The sequence below is a fragment of the Pseudophryne corroboree genome, chromosome 2 (assembly GCF_028390025.1).
Source record: "Pseudophryne corroboree isolate aPseCor3 chromosome 2, aPseCor3.hap2, whole genome shotgun sequence".
In the NCBI taxonomy this organism is placed as follows: Eukaryota; Metazoa; Chordata; class Amphibia; order Anura; family Myobatrachidae; genus Pseudophryne; species Pseudophryne corroboree.
Window position 1 is genome coordinate 996,487,295 of NC_086445.1, and position 22,031 is coordinate 996,509,325.

At 45.7% G+C, this 22,031-nt stretch overlaps 1 protein-coding gene across 11 annotated transcripts in view; it reads left to right on the top strand.

The window, feature by feature from the left end:
* ITSN1 (intersectin 1) overlaps positions 1-7,270 on the top strand; it is a 351,280-nt gene extending 344,010 nt beyond the window's left edge. For all 11 annotated transcript variants that reach the window (XM_063956498.1, XM_063956491.1, XM_063956499.1 and 8 more), the window contains one exon: positions 1,354-7,270. In XM_063956498.1, coding sequence (XP_063812568.1) covers positions 1,354-1,502 — 149 coding nt within the window. In that variant the 3' untranslated portion in view covers positions 1,503-7,270. The remainder of the gene's footprint in view (positions 1-1,353) is intronic.
* The last annotated feature ends 14,761 nt before the right edge of the window (positions 7,271-22,031 follow it).

The window sequence follows — 22,031 nt, forward strand, 5'->3', positions numbered from 1 at the left end:
CGATACTCACTGGGACATTTATACAGGGACATTTATACCGGGACAGCGATACTCACTGGGACATTTATACCGGTACAGCGATTCTCGCTGGGACATTTATACTGGGACAGCAATACTCGCTGGGACATTTATACCAGGACAGCGATACTCAGTGGGACATTTATACCAGGACAGCGATAATCCCTAGGACATATATATATACCGGGACAGCGATACTCACTGGGACATGCATACTGGGACAGCGATACTCACTGGGACATTTATACAGGGACATTTATACCGGGACAGCGATACTCACTGGGACATTTATACCGGGACAGCGATACTCGCTGGGACATTTATACCGGGACAGCTATACTCACTGGGACATTTATACCAGGACAGCGATACTCACTGGAACATTTATACAGGGACATTTATACCGGGACAGCGATACTCACTGGGACATTTATACCAGGACAGCGATACTCACTGGGACATTTATACCAGGACAGCGATAATCCCTAGGACATATATATATACCGGGACAGCAATACTCACTGGGACATACATACCGGGACAGCGATACTCACTGGGACATTTATACAGGGACATTTATACCGTGACAGCAATACTCACTGGGACATTTATACCGGGACAGCGATACTCGCTGGGACATTTATACCGGGACAGCGATACTCGCTGGGACATTTATACCGGGACAGCGATACTCGCTGGGACATTTATACCGCGACAGCGATACTCACTGGGACATTTATACCAGGACAGCGATACTCACTGGAACATTTATACCAGGACAGGGGTAATCCCTAGGACATATATATATACCGGGACAGCGATACTCACTGGGACATACATACCGGGACAGCGATACTCGCTGGGACATTTATACCGGGACAGCGATACTCGCTGGGACATTTATACCGGGACAGCGATACTCACTGGGACATGTATACCGGGGCAGCGATACCCACTGGGACATGTATACCAGGCCAGCGATACTCACTGGGACATGTATACCGCGGCAGCGATACGCACTGGGACATATATACCGGGACAGCGATACTCACTGGGACATATATACCAGGGCAGCGATACTCACTGGGACATTTATACCGGGGCAGCGATACTCACAGGGTCATTTATACCGGGGCAGCGATACTCACTGGGACATATATACCGGGGCAGCGATACTCACTGGGACACATATACCGGGGCAGCGATACTCTCTGGAACATACATACTCAATCTACTTTGACCTCTTGCAATCTGATTCATCATATACGGGTCTTAAGTGAAATAATCCCCATCTATGTATGATGTCCCTGAACATAATACTTTTCACTGTTTCAGACTTTCTGGGGCGAACGGAAATCCGAGTTGCAGATATAAAGAAAGACCAAGGCTCAAAGGGCCCCGTTACGAAGTGTCTGCTGTTACACGAAGTCCCAACGGGGGAGATAGTCGTCCGGCTGGACTTACAGCTGTTTGACGAACCCTAGGAAGATTCGCACAACCCGCCTCCTTCTCCTCTCCTGTACCTTTACTGTAGGCCAAAGGGCCTTCCACGGTGGTTTGTCACCATACCCGGATCTGACATCTCCGTTTTATCATCAGAGATTTTTAATTGGAATTGCCATTTTCTAAGAAAATTTCTGTGTTTTGTATGTGGGACTTCATGTTAGATTTTAGGGTATCGTTTTCTGTTTCTGAATACAGATGACCTTTGCTGTGACACATACATATATATATATATATATATATATATATATATATATATATATATATATATTTAGAAGATGTTCTGAATTCCATCACTAATTTCGGTTTCAAGAGAAACTGTTACGTTCCAGGTTTGGGGAGGGTTTATTGAAAGTTTAAGCAACGCTTGACTTTTTCACCTCTTATTCCAACTATCAGTCCCAGCAATCCCTTCCGGCAGCTGGCAAGGTATGCTGGAACTTGTAGTTCTACAAAAACTGGGGAGTCATGGGTTGTCTGATACAGTAGAGGGTATTTGACCAAAATAAATCAGAGACCAAGACCAGATAAGCATTCAGTAATTCCAAATGACAAGGAACAAATAGTTTTTCTCATTTCCCAAAATTCCCAGAAATCTTTTATCTAGTTGCAGTTTTACCCCGGGTGGTGGGAGAGAGATGCGTTATACAGGAGTGTGTTAACGGACAATTGAGTTTATTTCCCAAGCACCCTTCCTGCGTTAGCTTTCCCCAACACACTACTGGCAGGGTGCGTCCGAGTGGAGTTAGGGGCAAGACGACAGGTGACTGCGGTGTCTGGCTGTGACTAGGGAACCCGGCAGATGCTGCAAATGCCTTGTAGAGGGTAAATAAGAAACATTTGGGGTTTTTCAACTGATCTCATGAAATAAATGCAATGAAAGCATGTGAGTAGAAAGTTTAAAAAACAACGAATCAGGTATTTGCATTCATTAGACTGGTGACACTAGATTGCTAAGAGCTGAAATCCGATTGGATGCTGTGGGGATTACAGTACATCGCTGCTGCTTGAGCTGTTTTTTTATATAAGCACTTTGGTCATCTACATATTTGCATTAGGCTGATCTTTAAAGAAAATGTTATTCCAAACGTTGTCGTTAAATTAATATCTCCGTATTGATAATAAGATCAGTGATTTATCTTTTGCTGCTGTCACGGTAGAGGAACAAAGTGTCTGCGCGGAACCGATGGCCGCCAGCTAACCGTTATAAATGCGGCCTTTCTGCACCGGCTTGTTATAGTCAGCGAGTTAATGGAGGGGGCTATAATAGCCCAATATGTATAGTAACAAGTTCACGTGGTAAAGGTAGGCTGGATACTCCTGTAGACGCTATGCATTAAAGCAACTTTACTAAGTGTTTTATTTCTGCCACAAGGCAGCAGGAAAATGATGATTTGCAACCTATCATATTAATTGGATGATATGAATTAAGTTTTAGTTTTACTCTATAGCCATTCCGGGCTAGCCACTAATAGATTTTAGACCTTTGTCCTTCTACTGACCTTTGAACAGCCTATGTCAATACATACGTGTTGCGTGTCCCGGACAATTTTAAAGTTTTTCGGCTCTATTTTCCACTTATGCATTTGTTAGCACTTTCTTAAGAGGCAGTTTTGTAATTTATATATTCATATTATACCATATATAGTTTATTTCCCCTTAGGTGGGCCGTAAACATATTGCCGGAATGTATTGTGAGCACAAACAGTCTTATGTTTATTTGAGTTCACCCGTAAGTGTCTGGCATAGATCTTTATCCTTTCTGTAATGGTGTGTACACACGGTGAGAGATTTTCTTACGATTTCGACTATATAGTCAAAATCGTAAGAAAATTTAGTTCAGATCGCAAGGTGAAAGTCACCTTGCGATGCGCGGTCGGCATCGCAAGCCTAGATAGACTGGGCAGGCAAGTCAATTTTGACTATCTCATAGAAAAGATAGTCAAAATTGACACTTAACCAAAATCGCACACAGTCAGTATCGCAAGCACAGTCATTTATGTGCTTGCGGTGCCGACCTAGCCCCTATCGCACAGTGAGAATCAGGGTTAGCCCGAATCTCACAGTGTGTATGCACCTTAAGTTTTCCATGCGATCCTGTCTGTTTATTAATGCGAGAGATCTGTAGAGAACAGTTTTGCTGCAGGAAATCTACCTGTATAATGGGGTACGAAAAATGGTGAATAGTGACCGATACACAGCATTACAGCCCTGTAAAGGGCATCTAAACTTGTTGTAGACCTTGTAGTTGACCTTATAAAGGTATTATAGTTCCAATGATTATATATACAGACGGGTTCTCCGCTTCTGTGTGCCAGGTGATCTTTCTTTACATGTAACGATGCATAATTAATAGGGAGCCTTATAGACAGGACTTCAGAATACATGGTATGTAGTGTAATAGATATATAATTCTAAGAGGCAAATATAATAGATGAGTCACTGATTACACTGAAACTTGCATATCTCCAGAACAGTCTGTGGAATCCAGTAACGACGATGGCCAGGCCATGTTTTCAGGGATTTGTGACCTGCAGAAATCCAGGTCAGAAATGACCTGAAATATTCTCACAGGAATCTGCAAAACATGTCCTGTAGGGACACATCGGGAGAGGGGTGAGAAATCGGTGCAGTAGATTAGGGATTCTGGATCCGGTCCTTGAGGCCTCACACAGCCGGAGCACAGGTGCGGTAAGTAATGCCCCAGCAGTCTGTTATATCCACTTGTGCTCCTGGGAGAAGGTCCGCTAACTAAACACTGTTAGACAAGGCAGGAGGATGGGAATATATCTGATATCTGTTCGAATGCTATTAGGTTTACAATTTATTTGTCCATTATATTAATTGCTGCTCCTGCATATTCAGTGATTTAATTTGTGAAAGCTTAACCCAGAGCGTTTGTTCCACAAGGCGGCTGAAAAGTGGTTTTGAATTCATTTGGTTCAAATATAGAATATAATCTCACTCCTACCTCAGCTATTTTAACTTTATTCCGTATCACTTCCACATTAGTCCTATTGATTTAATGCATTAAAGCATCTCAACATTTTCATTTCCTCCATAAGACTGGCTTGCATACAGTACATTTTTATTCAGGTGCAGGATATCTAGATAATTTCTAAAGAGCCAGGGTGTGGTTGACTATTTCCAACCCTAGGGAATAGTTGCCTTTCTTGAGTTGAGTGCAGCCCTTGTAGAACATAGTCAAGACTTTCTACTGTTTTGCACTTCAAAACACACACTGTGTATGGGCACATTGGGAGAGTCTCTGTGTTTCACAAAGCCGACAAAATTGCTGCATACACTATGCAGCCATTTTGTTGGCTCTGTGAGGGGACATTAGGAACCAGCATTATCCCAGAGGCAGTAAGCACTTGCCTATATCACCTTCTTGCATTAATGATGATGCTGGTTCCTAGTGAATATATAGGATGACCATAAAATGCATTGGTTTGACACACATAATTGCAACCTCCACAGTATGAAGTTGATGAGGCCATTTTAAAAACCCAGATATATGAACTATGCACAACCATAACTAGGGATGTTCCAATGCATAGACTACAGCGTGTAAAGTCTTATCACTGTTTATTTAAACCTGTTCATTCCCTCTGTGTACTTGAAGTTCCTTTTTAGTACTAGAATTCTTATAGTGTACCAGCAATGGAGGCAGCCATTTTGTAGGCTGAATACTGAATCCAGCTGTCGATTCACTTTTGGCTAGTGACATCTCTAGCCAAAATGATGTCACTAGTTCCTAGCAAATACATAGACTAACCTACAATATGGCTGCTTCCAGTGTAGTGCCACAAGTGCAGTTTAACTCCTGAATTATACCAAGAAATAGACTTTATCAAGGGGAAACTATTAACGCGTCTGATGTCAAGTATTTTAATGTTGTAATTTATTTTTTACTATTCCTACACTCCACAACTAACTATATATATATCTATATATATATATATATATATATATATATATATCTATATATATATATATATATATATATATATATATAAAGTCAGGGCACCTTGTAATAACTATTTCTACATCATTCCTTTTACACTTTAGTCGTTAAGCATTTTACCTCATGATGCCTTTACCACATGGGTCATAACACACAGCAACTAATCACATAACTACATTTATAGCAAATGTGATTGGCGGCTGAAGCTTACAGGTTATTTGAGCCAAGATACTAATAAACCATCCTGTCTTTGCTATTTTGTTCACTACTTGTCAGCAACAGAGTCTAATCTTTTCACTGCCAAAACATCATGTATGGATTGTGTTGCTTTATAGGAATATTAATAGATTTATCTTTGATGTACCTGCTGCTTCCACATAATGAAGGCGGCCATTTTGTAGACGTGAACATGAATGGAGTCATGGAAATGCAGCCAATCACTTCTCTAGAAACCAGCGAATCCCCATACGTCCTGCTCACTGATATCACTAGTGAATCAATAGTCTGCGTTTCCACAGCTATTGGTTTCCCTGACAAAATGGCTGCCTCCTTTATGTGTAGACAGGTTTTCTCATGTATGCTGGGAAATACTGTACGGTGACTCCTTTTACAGGAAACCTGTTTACCTGTGAATATCTTAGTTAAAAGCAGCAATAGTAATTAATTTGGGCAGTGGCATCTCTAAGCCCCCCAGATGTTGCCCAATTGCAGAGGACCTTTGGTTGCCATGGCTGTCTGCTTCTGTTTTAGAGCATCGACAGCGTTTATTGGCTAGACTACTGAATACTGCCGTAGCGTCTGATGTTTAACTTATTGACATTTAATATGGTACGTGTGTTTTAATATGGTACGTATGCCACTACGGCAATCCTTTATATGCCTTTAGCCTCTAGGCAATACCATATTTTGTTAATAATAGTCCAAAATGGATACATACCATTGCACAAATTGCTTAACATATAAAACAGGCTTAGGTGACCTGTGGATCTGCAGATGTTGTTAAAATCCAAGTTCCAGGGCCTGCTGTGAATTGTAGTTCAGCAACATAATAAGAACCACAGGAGACCTGCCTGTGAATATAGAATATGTGGGAGAGACATTCCCATAGACCACTGTAATATAATTGTATTTTGAAACCTAGAGGTTTTAAAAGCGTCAGAGTTTACATTTCATACTTAAATATTTTAGCATTTATTTATTAGGGACGGTGTTGAATATTGCACTCACCGGAAAGAGTCGTTTGTTTTTTTCCTGAAGAAATCCTCTTGTAATACATTTGGTCAAATTTAAGGGAATTATTTTAACGAAGCATGTGTTTGTTGCCTCTTTCAAGTTTATACCTTTAAAGTATTTATGTTTCATTGTAAAAGCTGCAGTTCTGCTTTCTTGGCTACGTTTTACCGTTTGAGAGCCAGAGGGGAAAATGAGTTTGGCATCTCCGGCAGCCATTTTGATGGAGACCACATAACGAGACTGTTGCACGTTGTGGCACATTATTCAGAGACTGTTCTTGGAAATGGATAGAAGTATTAAGCATTATGTAGTGTGGTTGATCATCTGCAATGTATTCTCCAGCCAGATGTCAACTGGGCATCGTGTGTAACTTGTAAGCGTATGTGATTGTCAAACAGGAAATGCACCTTAAGTAAACAGCCCTGTCTGCAGTACTGCAACTTGTAGAGCCCCTATCTGTCCAATTGACATATCAGACATTTTATTGCCTATTCTGTGGTGTACGAATTTCATGTTGTTTTGGTTGGGAATAAAAGTTTATTAAATCTATTAGTGAAGTATTTCAGTGTGTCTGTGTATCTATCTTTGTGATAATATTTTAAAAGTATTTTCTCATTAATAATAATAATAATCATAATGCCACATTAAAGGGTTATCGTGGAATAATGCTTGTTAATTATTTTCTTTTTCCTCCTACAACCCATGACCCATGAGGGTCATTCCAAGTTGATCGCTCGCTAGCTACTTTTTGCAGCCGTGCAAACGCATAGTCACCGCCCACTGGTCAAGTGTATATTTGCTGTGCAAGTGTGCGATCGCTTGTGCAGCCGATCGGTCCAAAAATTATTTTGTGCAGTTTGAGTAGCTCAGAACTTACTCAGCCGCTGCGATCACTTCAGCCTGTCCGGGGTCCGAATTGACGTCGAACACAAACACCTTTCTCCTGTTAATCTCCTTGCGATCGGCTGTGTGAATGGATTCTTCCATCGCACAGCAACAATCCGCTTTGTACCCGTACGACACACCTGCGCATTGCGGTGCATGCGCAGTAGTGACCTGATCGCTGTGCTGCGAAAAACGGCAGAGTGTGATCAGGTCGGAATGACCCCCATGAGTAGTCTTCTATAGTCCCTTCTGCTGCCGCCTCCTCTGCTTTTACTCCTCTGCGCCCCCCCCCCCCCCCACACACACACACACACACACACACACACACACCTTCTCTCCATTGGAAAGTTTTATCTGAAGATTGAGAAGGGAGCCATGTAGAAGGAGGAAGGAGCTACTTGTTTGCACGCAAATGTATTTCTATGTAACTCCGTTAGATAAAATCATCTCCTTGTGCTGTGAAAACATCTCTCCCCATGCTGTGAACGGGTTCTGGGTCGGACAACCCAGGTTACCCATTTCCATTGCAGCTCCTTCCTGTGTAAAAACCTGCTTGGTACCCGGGAAAGATTCCTGGGGTGACTGGACTCGGGTGGAGCCGCTTCCACTCACAGAAAAGAAAATAATTGGAACACCTCTCCAATGCGCGGAACTGGCTGCCTTCACTGTCTAAACCAGAATATGGGCGTATCACAATCCCAAGATAACAGTATAGTGGCAAGAAAGATATGGAATGGACTGTGTTGGGCGCCAAATGACAGTGTGCAACAAAATATCACAATAAATATCAAAGTGCTCAATAACTAAAAGAAATAGGTGGACATCCCTTTACAATACTTTGGTTTAGGCGTGTAGAGGGTTCTCTGAATTCCTCATCTGCAGAAGGGCAATCTCAGCAAAAACTTGATTTGTGGTACCATAAAAATAGAGAGATAGGGATATCTAGTGTAATACAGTTTTATTCCTTCACATCAGATAAAATCACATAAACGTTAAAAATATCCAAATAAAATGAATAATTCAATCTCCTAAATAGAGCACATGCAGCATAGAAGATGATCGCCAAGCTGTGTATAGAGGTTGTAATTACCAGATAGTGGGAGGATAAATAATCCTCAAACCAGCATGTTCTTTAACACCAGGTAGCCTCCCGGGAAATGGAGTCCTGGATTTTATGGCAAGAACTCCTTCCACAGAAAGCACCCCCAGCTGCGCCGACGCGTTTCAGGCCTTGCTAGGCCCTTTTAAAAGGCTAATGTGCTCCCCATACAGGCTAAGACACTTTTATTCACAGAGTAACCAATCACAACATTAATTGCAAGTACCAACACCTGTGTAAAACATGGCTCCTTCCATGTGTTAATTTGAGTTGTCATGACGACCACTTCCGTTAGCAACTCACACTGCATCTTTACTATAAAAACTTTAAATAAATCCTATATAAAACCACGCTGAGGTATTGCACATTAATCCAACTTCATTATGAATGTGCAATCAGTCACCGCTAGAAGCGGCCGCTTAGTAGTTCCTCTCCGTAGTTAGTTTATATCTGGAGACCTCCGGTTGCTAGGTAACCGCCGGAGGTCAGCTGTTACAAACGGGCCGTCACTTCCGCCTTCTGGTTTCATTCCTCACGCACACGTCACTGTAAGTTCTGATACGGGGCGCTGTTTGCTTCCTCAATCTCCTCCTACTTGTTGCTAGGCAACGAAGTCCCGTTTATAAAGACTGTCAGTCATGGCTGTTATCCAGCATAATAGTTCGTTATCTCAGTAGGCAAAATAACTGATTGAAAGTCCATATTCAGAGCCTATTAATTAAAAGGACAACTTTTGAATACAGAACATATTATTTTAAGATTGGTCCAGCCTGTTCTTTTAAGCCTCTCAAAAAGCTTTGCCAGTTATAGCTACTCCATGTGGTGTTCTGTTCTCTGGTTCCTCTCTGGTCTCAGTTCATCTGTCCAGTGGGTATTGCCTTGTTCCAGTATTGAATTCCAGCTTCAACATCTTGCTGACGACTTTAGTCTGCCGACTGCCGTTACCCTGTCTCCAAGTGTCTGCACCCCAGTCCGTCCGTGTGCCGCTACCTCCTGTGTCACCCCTGGAGTGCCTGCTGCTGTTCCATCTCCACAGCCCCAGCGTACCATCTGGCCGTGTGCACCCTGCCACCTTCTCCAGTTCCTGTTTGTTCCTGTGTATCCCTGCGGCTGATCATATACAACACCTCTACCATAACTCTAGTCAAGTTCAGGTATCAAGTGACCCAGACAGGGGGCCGCGACCTGCACGTCGGAAGCCGTGAAGCCCATATCCCCTTGCGGGGTTCCCTGGTGAAAACCTTCCGGCGTGTTAGACTCAGCGCCTCTGTTCTGGGTAACGTCAACCACTTGGTACCTGATTCCGGATTCTGCACCAGTTCCTGACATTATAACTGGCCCACCACTTCCTGGGCATGGACCCGTCACAACAAAATCCGGCTCAAATCTTGGCTGGTCAAACACAAAATTTGACGCAGCAACTGCAAGATCTAAAGCTCCGAGTTTCCACCCAGGAAGAAACTAGCAGGTCATTGGTTGTAACCAGAGCTCCTGGGCCTGAACCAAAGCTGCATCTTCCAGATCGGTTTACAGGTGACCGGAAACAGTTCCAGAATTTCCGTGATAGCTGCAAGCTATATTTCAGACTCCGGCCATTATCGTCTGGTTCTGAGGCTCAGCGAGTAGGTATCATCTCCCTCCTGCAGGGGGAACCCCAGTCCTGGGCGTTCGGATTGAAAACGGAGAATCCCGCCTTGCACACAGTGGATGCCTTTTATAGCGCCTTAGGAATTCTTTATGATGACCCGGACCGAGCAGCTTCTGCAGAGGCTCACTTACGAGCCCTGAGACAAGGGAAAAACACGGCCGAGGTATACTGCACTGAGTTTCGCAGATGGGCAGGTGATAGTGGTTGGAATGACCCAGCCCTCCGAAGTCAGTTCCGCTTAGGCCTCACTGAGCAAATTAAAGACTACCTTGTCCAGTATCCTACTCCTGAAACCCTGGACAAGCTCATGCAGTTAGCAATTCGAGTAGATCGTCGGATCAGGGAACGGAGGACGGAGAAAGGTGGAGGGTCACCATCTCCCTCAGCAGTAGCCTTGGAAGAAGCCGAAGATTCCAGTGAACCCATGCAGATTGGGGCCTTTTGTCTTTCTGCTCAGGAAAAATCTCGTAGGCGATCGATGGGCCTATGCTTATATTGTGGAGCAAAGGGTCATTTTGCTAATGTTTGCACCCTGAAGTCAGGAAAAGACAAGAAACAGGGGTAAAAGGGGAGTTACTCCTGGGTCTGGCTGGAATCTCTCCAAAAAATTCAGTCTTGCTTCCAGTTCAAATTAGTCTACCTACTCAGCAAGTTGCAGTCAAGGCTTTTGTTGATTGTGGTGCAGCTGCCAACTTTATGGATATCTCTTTCGCCCGGTCCTGGAACATTCCTATACTAAAGATGAAGCCTTCTGTGACTATTTGTGGCCTTGACGGTAACCCCCTCCTCAGTGGGCAAGTGTCTCAGCAAACTCCTCCTGTTCATTTAACTACTGGTCTTCTGCATTCGGAGAAGATTATTTTCCTCCTTGTCAATTGCCCCATGGCCTCCATAGTCCTAGGGCTTCCATGGTTGAAATCCCATAATCCATCCATCTGCTGGAAGACAGGAGAACTCTTACAGTGGGGAACAGAATGTACAGGAAGATGTCTGTCCTTGCCAGTGCGATGCTCTCAAGTTATACCAGAGGGGCTACCGACTCCATATCATTCATTTGCGGATGTCTTCTCCAAGAAAGAGGCGGATACTCTTCCCCCCCCCATCGACCTTACGACTGTGCCATCAGTCTGGTATCCGAAGATAAATTACCTAAGGGTAGATTATATGCTCTTTCTTTGCCAGAAACTAAAGCCATGGAAGACTATATTCAGGAGAACCTAAGCAAAGGGTTTATTCGTCCCTCAAAATCACCAGTAGGAGCAGGATTCTTCTTTGTGGCAAAAAAGGACGGCTCCTTACGTCCATGCATTGATTATAGAGGACTCAACAAAATCACTGTTAAGAATTCTTATCCTTTGCCTTTGATTTCCGTGTTGTTTGATCAACTCCGGATGGCGGAAATCTTCTCTAAAATTGATCTTCGGGGGGCATATAACCTCATACGAATTAAGGCCGGTGACGAGTGGAAGACGGCCTTCAACACTCATTCTGGGCATTATGAATACCTTGTTATGCCATTTGGATTGTCAAATGCTCCTGCCGTCTTCCAAGATTTTATCAATGATGTGCTCCGAGAATTCCTGGGAAAATTTGTTGTAGTCTACTTGGATGACATCCTGATATATATTCACGGTCACTGGAGCAGCATCGAGTCCATGTCCAGATGGTGTTGCAAAAGCTCCGGGAGCACCATCTATACGCCAAGTTAGAAAAATGTGAATTCGAAGTGAAGGAAGTCGCTTTCTTAGGATACATCATCTCTCCCAAGGGGTTCTCCATGGATCCCAGTAAGCTTCAAGCAATTCAAGATTGGGCACAACCTACTAACCTTAAAGCTATACAATGCTTTCTTGGGTTCGCTAATTATTACAGGAGATTTATTTGTTCATTTTCAGACATTGTTGCACCTATTGTTGCTTTGACCAAGAAAGGTGCGGATCCGTCACATTGGTCACCTTCAGCTCTACAAGCTTTTCTCAAGTTAAAAAAAGCCTTTATATCTGCACCTGTTCTTAGTCATCCAAATCCTGACCTGCCTTTTGTTATGGAAGTAGATGCTTCTGAAGTGGGAGTGGGAGCAGTCCTATCACAGAAAGATCCAGTGGATTCTAAACTTCACCCGTGCTCTTTTCTGTCCAGAAAGTTCTCTCCTGCCGAAGCCAACTATGATGTTGGAAATCGTGAACTGCTTGCTATCAAGTGGGCTCTAGAAGAATGGAGGCACTGGTTGGAAGGGGCGAGACACGTGATTACAATCCTCACTGACCATAAAAACTTATCCTATATTGAGTCAGCCAAGAGACTGAATCCAAGACAGGCACGATGGGCATTATTCTTCACTAGATTCAACTATGTGATCTCCTATCGGCCAGGATCGAAGAATCTTAAAGCAGATGCCTTGTCACGAAGCTTCCTTCCAATTCAAAATTCATCCTGCTCTTCTGAACCAATTATTCCTGTTTCCAATATCCATGCTGGTCTTGCTCAAGATTTAGTCTCCCAGATTCAAGCCAAACAGTCTCTTGCACCCATGGGGACTCCCTCAGGACTCCTCTTTGTCCCTAAAGAGTACAGGAAAGCAGTTTTATCTGAATTTCATGTCAAAAGAGTCTCTGGGCATCCAGGGATTTCTAAGACTCTGGATTTATTGTCTCGCTCAGTTTGGTGGCCTTCTATGTATCAAGATGTTAGAGAGTTCATTCTTGCTTGTGAGATCTGTGCTCAACATAAAACTCCTCGTAAAGCTCCCATGGGACATCTTACGTCTCTTACGGTTCCCTCAAGACCTTGGTCCCATATTTCTATTGACTTTGTGGTTGATCTTCCCAAGTCATCGGGGTACAATACCATTTGGGTTGTGGTAGACCGGTTCAGTAAGATGGCTCACTTTGTTCCTCTTCGCAAGCTCCCCAGTGCCAGGGAATTGGCAACCTTGTTTATCCAACATATCTTTAAATTACATGGATTACCACAGGACATCGTCTCCGACAGAGGAACTCAGTTTATTGCTCAATTCTGGCGAGCTTTCTGTTCAGCCTTGGATATTAATCTTAGTCTGTCCTCTGGTTATCATCCGCAATCCAATGGACAGACTGAGCGAGTGAACCAGTCTCTTGAACAGTATCTCCGTTATGTTTCCAAGTACCATAACGATTGGGTGGACCATCTGGCATTTGCTGAATTTGCATATAATAATTCCAGTCACTCTTCTTCATCCATGTCACCCTTCTTTTGTCTCTCTGGGTTCCATCCTAGGTCTAACGCTTTTGACATCCTGCAGCAACAGACTTCTTCCCTTGATCCTGTAGCTCGTCTGAGGAAAATTTGGAGGAGAGTACGTCTGGCACTCAACCAAGTCTCTGTTCGTTCCAAACAATTTGCTGACAGACGACGAAGACCTTGTACTTTTAAAGTGGGTGACATGGTGTGGCTGTCCACTCGAAATATCAAGTTACGCCAGCCCTCTCAAAAATTTGGGCCTAGGTTCATTGGTCCATTCCGGATTATTAGACAGATTAATCCAGTAGCCTTTCGACTCCTTTTACCAAAATCACTTAAGATCAATAACACTTTCCTCTGTTCCTTGTTGAAACCAGCATTTGTGTCCCAGAGATTTAGAAGATCTCCTTCCAGAAGGCCTGCCACTGTGTTAGTCCAAGGTCACAAGGAGTTTGTTGTGGAAAAGATTCTGGATTCCAAGTTCAGGAGGGGTCAAGTTCATTTCCTCGTGCATTGGAAGGGTTACGGTCCGGAAGAGAGAACCTGGGTACCAGAGCGGTTTCTTCATGCACCCAGACTTAAGAGGTCTTTCTTCTGTGAATTTCCGGATAAGCCTGGTTCTAGGGGTTCTTAACCCCTCTTCAAGGGGGGGGGGGGGTACTGTTACAATCCTGAGCACTCATGTTTTGTTATTGTTATAATTACCTTTGCTTCAGTTTGTGGAACTACAGGTCACAGCTAGCTCCTGCATAGTTGTCTCCCAGTGCCTTTGCTCCTGCACTCAGCAACTGACTTCACAGGTGTCTGGATTCTGTAATTACAGCTCGTTACCTGAAAACTACTATTCAGCTTGTCAGCCTGCTCAGTCTGCACTGCAGCTGCATGTTATATCAATTACTGGGGGCCTGTCTGGTGCTCACAACTGATTGGTCCAGCCTGTTCTTTTAAGCCTCTCAATCCCAAGAAGCTTTGCCAGTTATAGCTACTCCATGTGGTGTTCTGCTCTCTGGTTCCTCTCTGGTCTCAGTTCATCTGTCCAGTGGGTATTGCCTTGTTCCAGTATTGAATTCCAGCTTCAACATCTTGCTGACGACTTTAGTCTGCCGACTGCCGTTACCCTGTCTCCAAGTGTCTGCACCCCTGTCCGTCTGTGTGCCGCTACCTCCTGTGTCACCCCTGGAGTGCCTGCTGCTGTTCCATCTCCACAGCCCCAGCGTACCATCTGGCCGTGTGCACCCTGCCACCTTCTCCAGTTCCTGTTTGTTCCTGTGTATCCCTGTGGCTGATCATATACAACACCTCTACCATAACTCTAGTCAAGTTCAGGTATCAAGTGACCCAGACAGGGGGCCGCGACCTGCACGTCGGAAGCCGCAAAGCCCATATCCCCTTGCGGGGTTCCCTGGTGAAAACCTTCCGGCGTGTTAGACTCCGCGCCTCTGTTCTGGGTAACGTCAACCACTTGGTACCTGATCCCGAATTCCGGATTCTGCACCAGTTCCTGACACCTGGTTTATTTTATGAACCATTGCCATTCCCTAGTTTACATGATTTCATACTGTAGGGCTGCCATTACACATTATGCCACACAGTATCCCCAATTCACATTATGACAGTGTCTCCAGTTTATATTATGTTCATACTGTGCCACATTAGAGTGCCCTCCAGGTCATATTATGCCACATTACAGTGTCCCATTACTATTATAACATCCACTACACACTCCTGTCACTGAAAATGTAATGTCCCACAATTCTTGCTGGGCAATGGTTCAGACCCAACTGCTTAGCAGGCAAATCTTAGAAATTGGTATGCACCTGGGTTCAGGCCCCCCCTTTCAGCCTCCGGGCACCTTAGCGATGGCACCCCTTGCACCCACTATAGTTACACCCATGCACAGCAGTCATTGAGGCGTTCTCTCCTCTGCATACAGGGCTATAATGAAAAGTTTTGCTCTCCGGAGCCCCTCAAACCCCCACTCCACAGCCCACAACCACTTAAACATGCGCAGCAGTCTGTTGCTGTCCTGAAGCAGCAGTGCTGGTCTGGAGCAATGGTGCCTCAGTGTCCCCAACGAGAGACCACCAAGGAGTACTGAGCGGGGCTTATCCCACAAGGCTGTTTGTCTGTGAAAGGAAGAACACAGTCCACTCACAGGTGGTGATGTCGGAAATTCTATTGTGGCAGTCCTGCGATATACACAGGTAGGCTGTGGCCGGCGTGTCTAAGGAAACCCCTCTCCCCAGCTTTCTGTGCTCCATATCCCGGGGCCTGCTCAGGGAGAACTAGTGATCTGTGCACTTATTTCAAGGACACTGTAATGGAAGCTGGGATTCCTACCCCTGACTAACTGGAACTGCTCGGACTGCCTGAGCCCACTAAACAGGAGCCGAGGCTGGTGACAGAAAAAAAACTTTAAGAAGCAACATACATAAGGGTCTATTTACTAAGCTTTGGAGAGAGATAAAGTACCAGCCAATCAGCACCTAACAGTCATGCTACAGGCTGTGTTTGAAAAATGACAGGAGCTGGTTGGTTGGTGCTTTATCTCTCTCCAAGGCTTACTACATAGACCTTACAGTGAATCACTGCACAGCCACTGGGAAACTGAGGCTTTAAGTAAGTGGGAGGGGTTATGTGGAGCCAATCAGATTAGTCTTCCAGCACTTATTGCTGTGGACCAACCCCCTCAACCCAGCATCAGCTAGCAGTGTCCCGCAGATTGGATGATGAGGAATAGCTTTTTCTAATGCTGGCTAGTTTTAGGTCTAGGGCAGGGTTTCCCAACCATGGTCCTCAAAGCACACAACACAGATGGTTAAATCAAAATAACTGAGGTACTAATTACGTCACCTGTGTTCAAGTATGGCTATCCTTATAAATAGGATTTTAATTACCTACTGGTAAATCCTTTTCTCGTAGTCCATAAGGGATATTGGGGGAATCTAGTACGATGGGTATAGACGGGGTTCAAAGGAGCCGGTGCACTTTAAATTTCTTTAACTCAGTGTGCAGACTCCTCCCCTTTATGTCCCCTCCCACAGGCAGTTATTGGTAAAACAGTGCCCGAAGGAGAAAGGGCATACTTGAGAGAAGGAACATAACAACGATGAGTGGTGAGATTTACAACAGCACACCACCAACATAAAACAGCCAGTAACGGCTGGTAACAAGACAGCAACAGCTGAACAGGTAACCATAGAAGAGATAACCTGCAGAAGAGTCAACGCACTGAGGCGGGTGCCCAATATCCCTTATGGACTACGAGAAAAGGATTTACCAGTAGGTAATTAAAATCCTATTTTCTCTAGCATCCATTAGGGATATTGGGGGAATCTAGTACGATGGGGACGACCCAAAGCTTCCAGAACGGGCGGGAATGTGCGGAGACGTCTGCAGCACCACCTACCCAAACTGGGAATCCTCTTTGGCCAGGGTATCAAACCTGTAGAACTTCACAAAGGTGTTCTTCCCCGACCAGGTAGCAGCTCAGCATAATTGCAAGGCCGAGATTCCACGGGCAGCCACCCAGGAAGACCCCACCGATTTGGTAGAGTGGGCCTTCAGAGACTCTGGAACAGGTAAGGGCTGCCAACACATAGGCCTGTTGGATAGTAAGTCTAAGCCAACAAGCAATGGACTGCTTTGAAGCAGGGCAACCCTTTTTCTGCGCAGCATATAGCACGAACAAGGAATCCGTTTTTCTGATCCGAGCCGTTCTCTTGACATAGATCTTCGGGGCTCGTACCGCATCCAATGCCTCCGGAGGAGCAGAAGTGCCAGAACTTGAAGGAACCACAATAGATTGATTCAAGAGGAACGCAGAGATGACCTTCGGCAGGAACTGCTGCCTAGTCCTGAGCTCCGCTCTGTCCTCATAAAAGACCAAGTAAGGGCTTTTAGACGATAAGGCCCCCAATTCTGAGACATCTAGCAGAAGCCAGGGCCAAGAACACCACCATTTTCCACGTGATGTACTTGTCTTCTACTGTCATCAGAGGTTCAAACCAGGAAGACTGTTGAAATTCCAACACTACATTCAAATCCCCAGGGTGCCGTGAGTGGTACAAAAAAAGGTTGAATATGAAGCACCCCTTGCAAGAAGGTCTGAACTTCTGGCAATACTGCCAATTTCTTCCAGAAGAAAATTGAGAGAGCTGAAATCTGGACCTTAATGGAACCCAGACGTAAGCCCTTATCCACACCAGCCTGTAGGAAACGTCCTAAGTGGAACTCCGCAAGTGGATACGTGCATTACTCGCACCAAGAGACATATCTTCTCCAGATATGATAGTGTTTTGACATCACAGGTTTCCTGGCCTGAACCATGGTAGCAATAACCTTTTTGGAAAAGCCCTTGTGAGCTAGGATGTTCCGCTCAACCTCCATGCCATGAAATGAAGCCGCCGTAAGTCTGAGTAGACAAACGGACTTTGTTGAAGAAGATCTCTTCTCAGTGGCAGAGGCCAAGGGTCTTCGACTGACATGTCCAGAAGATCCGTGTACCATGCCCTCCGAGGCCAATCCGGGCAATCAGAATTGCCTGGACGCCTTGATTCCTGATTCGCTTGAGTACCCTTGGGAGCAATGGAATCGGAGGAAACAGGTAGACCAGCCGGTAAGGCCAAGGCGACGTCGGTGCATCCACTGCCCTCGCCTGGGGGTCCCTGGTTCGTGAGCAATACCAACAAAGCTTCTTGTTGAGTTGAGAAGCCATCATGTCTATTTGTGGGCAGCCTCACCAGTCGATCTGTTGAAACACGTGATGGTGAAGCCCCCACTCTCCCGGGTGGAGATCATGACGACTCAGGAAGTTCGCTTCCCAGTTGTCTACTCCCGGAGTGAAGATTTGCAGAGAGTGCTCTTGCATTTCTTTCTGCCCAGAGGACTATCTTTGACACGAGGTAACCATCTTGCCCAACAATCTTATGCAAAGATGGATGGATATTCAAGTAGGCCGGAGAACCATGCGGACCATCTCCTGAAGTATTCTCGCTTTGTCTTCTGGGAGGAACACTTTCTGGGCCACAGTATCCAGCAACATTCACAGGAACAGGAGCCACTGAGTTGGCTCCAGGTGGGACTTCTGTAAATTGAGGATCTACCCATGATGTGACAGAAGTTGGATAGTGCGGTCTATATGGAGCAATAAAAGCTCCCTGGATCTTGCTCCCTGGACCCGGAGTTGGAACATCATCTCTGAAATCATCTTTGTGATCACCCTCGGAGCTGTGGACAGGCCGAAGGGTAGCGCCTGGAGATCGTTCAGCAGGGCAAACCTCAGGTAAGCCTGATGAGGTGGCCAAATCGGGATATGAAGATAGGCGTCCCTAATACCCAGGGAGACCATGAACTCCTATTCTTCCAGACCCGCAATCATTGCTCGCAAGGATTCCTTCTTGAACCAGAAAAACTTTAGTAAGGGTTCAAGGATTTCAGATTCAAAATGGGTCTTACCGAACCACCCAGTTTCGGTACCACTAACAGGTTGGAGTAATAACCCTTTCCCTGTTGTTGCAGTGGCACTGGAACAATGATTCGGGACCAATCTTAGGATGGCCTGTTGCAGCGTAACATGCGTATCCTCCAAAGCTGTTAAGCTTGATTTGAAAAATCAGTGGGGGGGAGCACCGTTGAACTCCAGCTTGTAGCCCTGAGAAATGAGGTCCTGTACCCAGGTATCCTGGCAGGACCTTTCCCAGATGCGGCTGAAGTGACGCAGCCGAGCTCCCACCACGAGATCTCCTCGGGGGTGGGCGGGCACCGTCATGCTGAGACCTTAGTGGAAGTTGAACTGGTGCTTTGTTCTTGGAAACCTGCAGCTGCTGGCTTTTTTGCCTTACCTCTGGTGCCTCTTGCAGTGTTTGAGGCGTCTCTGGTTCAGGATCAAAACATAGCGGTCCAAAAGGACTGCGTAGATGGCCCCGGGTAGGAGCGCCTAGCCGGTGGGGCCCCAGAGGGGAGAAACAGAATTCCCCCGCAGTAGCTTTGGAAATCCACAAAACCAACTCAACCCCGAACAGCCACTCCCCTGACAAAGGGAGAGACACCACACTATGCTTGTAATCTGCGTCCGCTATCCACTGGCGCAGCCATAAAGCTCTGCGCGCCGACAATGCCATGGCAGTAGTACTCACATTAATAGCGCCTATCTGTTTAACAGTCGCACAGGACGCGTGCAGTATCCTGAATGTGTTTGATCAGAGTAACCATACTCACCAGAGACATATGCCCCGCGAGGCCCTCTTGAACTGGCCCGCCCAGGTGTGAATGACACTTGTCAACCAGCAACCCGCTATCACAAGTCTTTGTGATATACCAGCTGCTGCGGAATAGTCTTCAGTGTAGCCTTCTAGTTTTCTATCCCCAGGGTCCTTCAAAGCTGAGGAGCCAGGGACCGGTAACACCACCTCTTTAGACAGGCGTGAGACAGAGATGTCAACAGCCGGGGGATCTTCCCATTTTTTCCTGCCTTCAGGAGAAAATGGGAAAGTGTTAAGAAGCGTCTGGCCACATGGCATTTATCAGGATTTTTCCAGGTCAACTTTAAACATATAATCTAATTCTTTAGAATCAGAGAAAGTGGTGCTAACCTTTTTCTGTGAGGAGAAAAATGACTGCTTTACTGCATCGTCTTCTACTGGGAGTTTTAACACATCCCCGATAGCAATTATGAGGGCCTCAAGCCCTTGTGCAGGAGATGAATCCTCAATAATAGGGTCCAGCTCCTCCCCCTCCTTCTGTCCCTCTTCATCAGTTTAGGTCCATACACACTGGCCGATAAAATGAGCGATGTCGCTCATTTTGTCGACCAGTGTGCAGGGCCGTCTTAACAGCAGTGTAGGCCCCTGGGCACGACAATGCACTGGGCCCCCTACCCATCCACCAGCGGTAGGGGTGGGGGGTTGCTATCAGTGGGAGCTTTGATGTCCCGCGGGCGGTAGGGGTGTTCTATCTTCCACTCGGCATGTAGGACCTGGGGGTGGGGAGTTATCCAGAGTTGATCGCAGCAGCTAATTTGTTAGCAGTTGGGCAAAACCATGTGCACTGCAGGTGTGCCAGATATAACATGTGCAGAGAGAGTTAGGTTTGGGTGGGTTATATTGTTTCTGTGCAGGGTAAATACTGGCTGCTTTATTTTTAGACTGCAATTTAGATTTCAGTTTGAACACACCCCACCCAAATTTAACTCTCTCTGCTCATGTTATATCTGCCCCCACCTGCAGTGCACATGGTTTTGCCCAACTGCTAACAAATTTGCTGCTGCGATCAACTCTGAATTAGGCCCCTGGAGCAGTAATTTCTGCCAATTATTCCTTTACTGCACAGATGGGGCTAAACTGTAGAAGGGGGCTTTGGGCTGAATGAAGAAGCCCTGATACATCACTTCCAGGGTGGTAGGGGGTGTTTAATACGTAGGGGAGGGGTGGATAGTGGAGTGGCCTTAGTGTTTATCATTTTCTGGTGGGAGGGCAACTTGCTTGACTGCAGATATCTCAAGTTCCTGAAAATATATTTCTTAGCTTTGAATGGGATAAAAAAAATTAGAGAGTCTCACCTTTCAGAAGGTTCTGGGGACTTGGGGATCAGAGTTCAGGAGCCAGACCAATTTACCAATGAAAATCTAAAACTGCATATTAGGTGTGTGGAGCTGGAGCAGGGACCAGCTGCTTGGAGGCTGATATCTCTGGTTCTGGGCACAGCAGAGACAAGCTGCCAAAGTCCACCAAAAGGGGAGAGTCACAGCTTTTGGATTATACCCTCAGAAAAACTCTAAGTCAGACAGAACCCGAGATATCTGGCTGGGAAGAGCAATTAACAGGCTTGGATGGGGACCACTGCTTTCAAGTCTGATATCTCTAGTTCCCCAGGGCCGATTTTCAAAAATCTGGTACCCCTGGAAAGAGGGGATCCTCAGCTATCAGCCTAGGGCCCTTATACTCCTGGGGCCCTCGGGCAAGAGCCCATTGAGCCCATACGAAAAGACAGCCCTGCCAGTGTGTATGCTGCCAGCGATGAACGATGCGCGACCCCGTGGGTCGGCAACGATCGTCGCTGTCGGCAGTGCATGCAAGCTCGATCTGGACTGTTGTCCAGGAGCTGCATGCACAGCCGGCGGCTGCGTGACATCACTGAGCAATATGAGCGGTCATATCATGTACGGGCGGCCGCCGACCGCCCGGTCCGGCAGGGAAAACACTACACGACGTCGCTCACAGAGCAACGTCGTCTAGTGTGTATGGACCTTTACTGAGAGTAAGCAGGTAGCCCACGTGTATGTGGCACTGAGCTAGGGAGAAGGGTCTGTCCTCTACCTTTTGCAGCCAGGTCTGCTGTACAACTTACTGCAGTTGCTGTGTCTTATGACAATTTGCAGAGGGCTGAGAGAACATGTCCGCCATCCAGGGAGGTTAACCAGGATGGCTGCTGCACCTCCCACCTGTGAGGACTTGCTATAT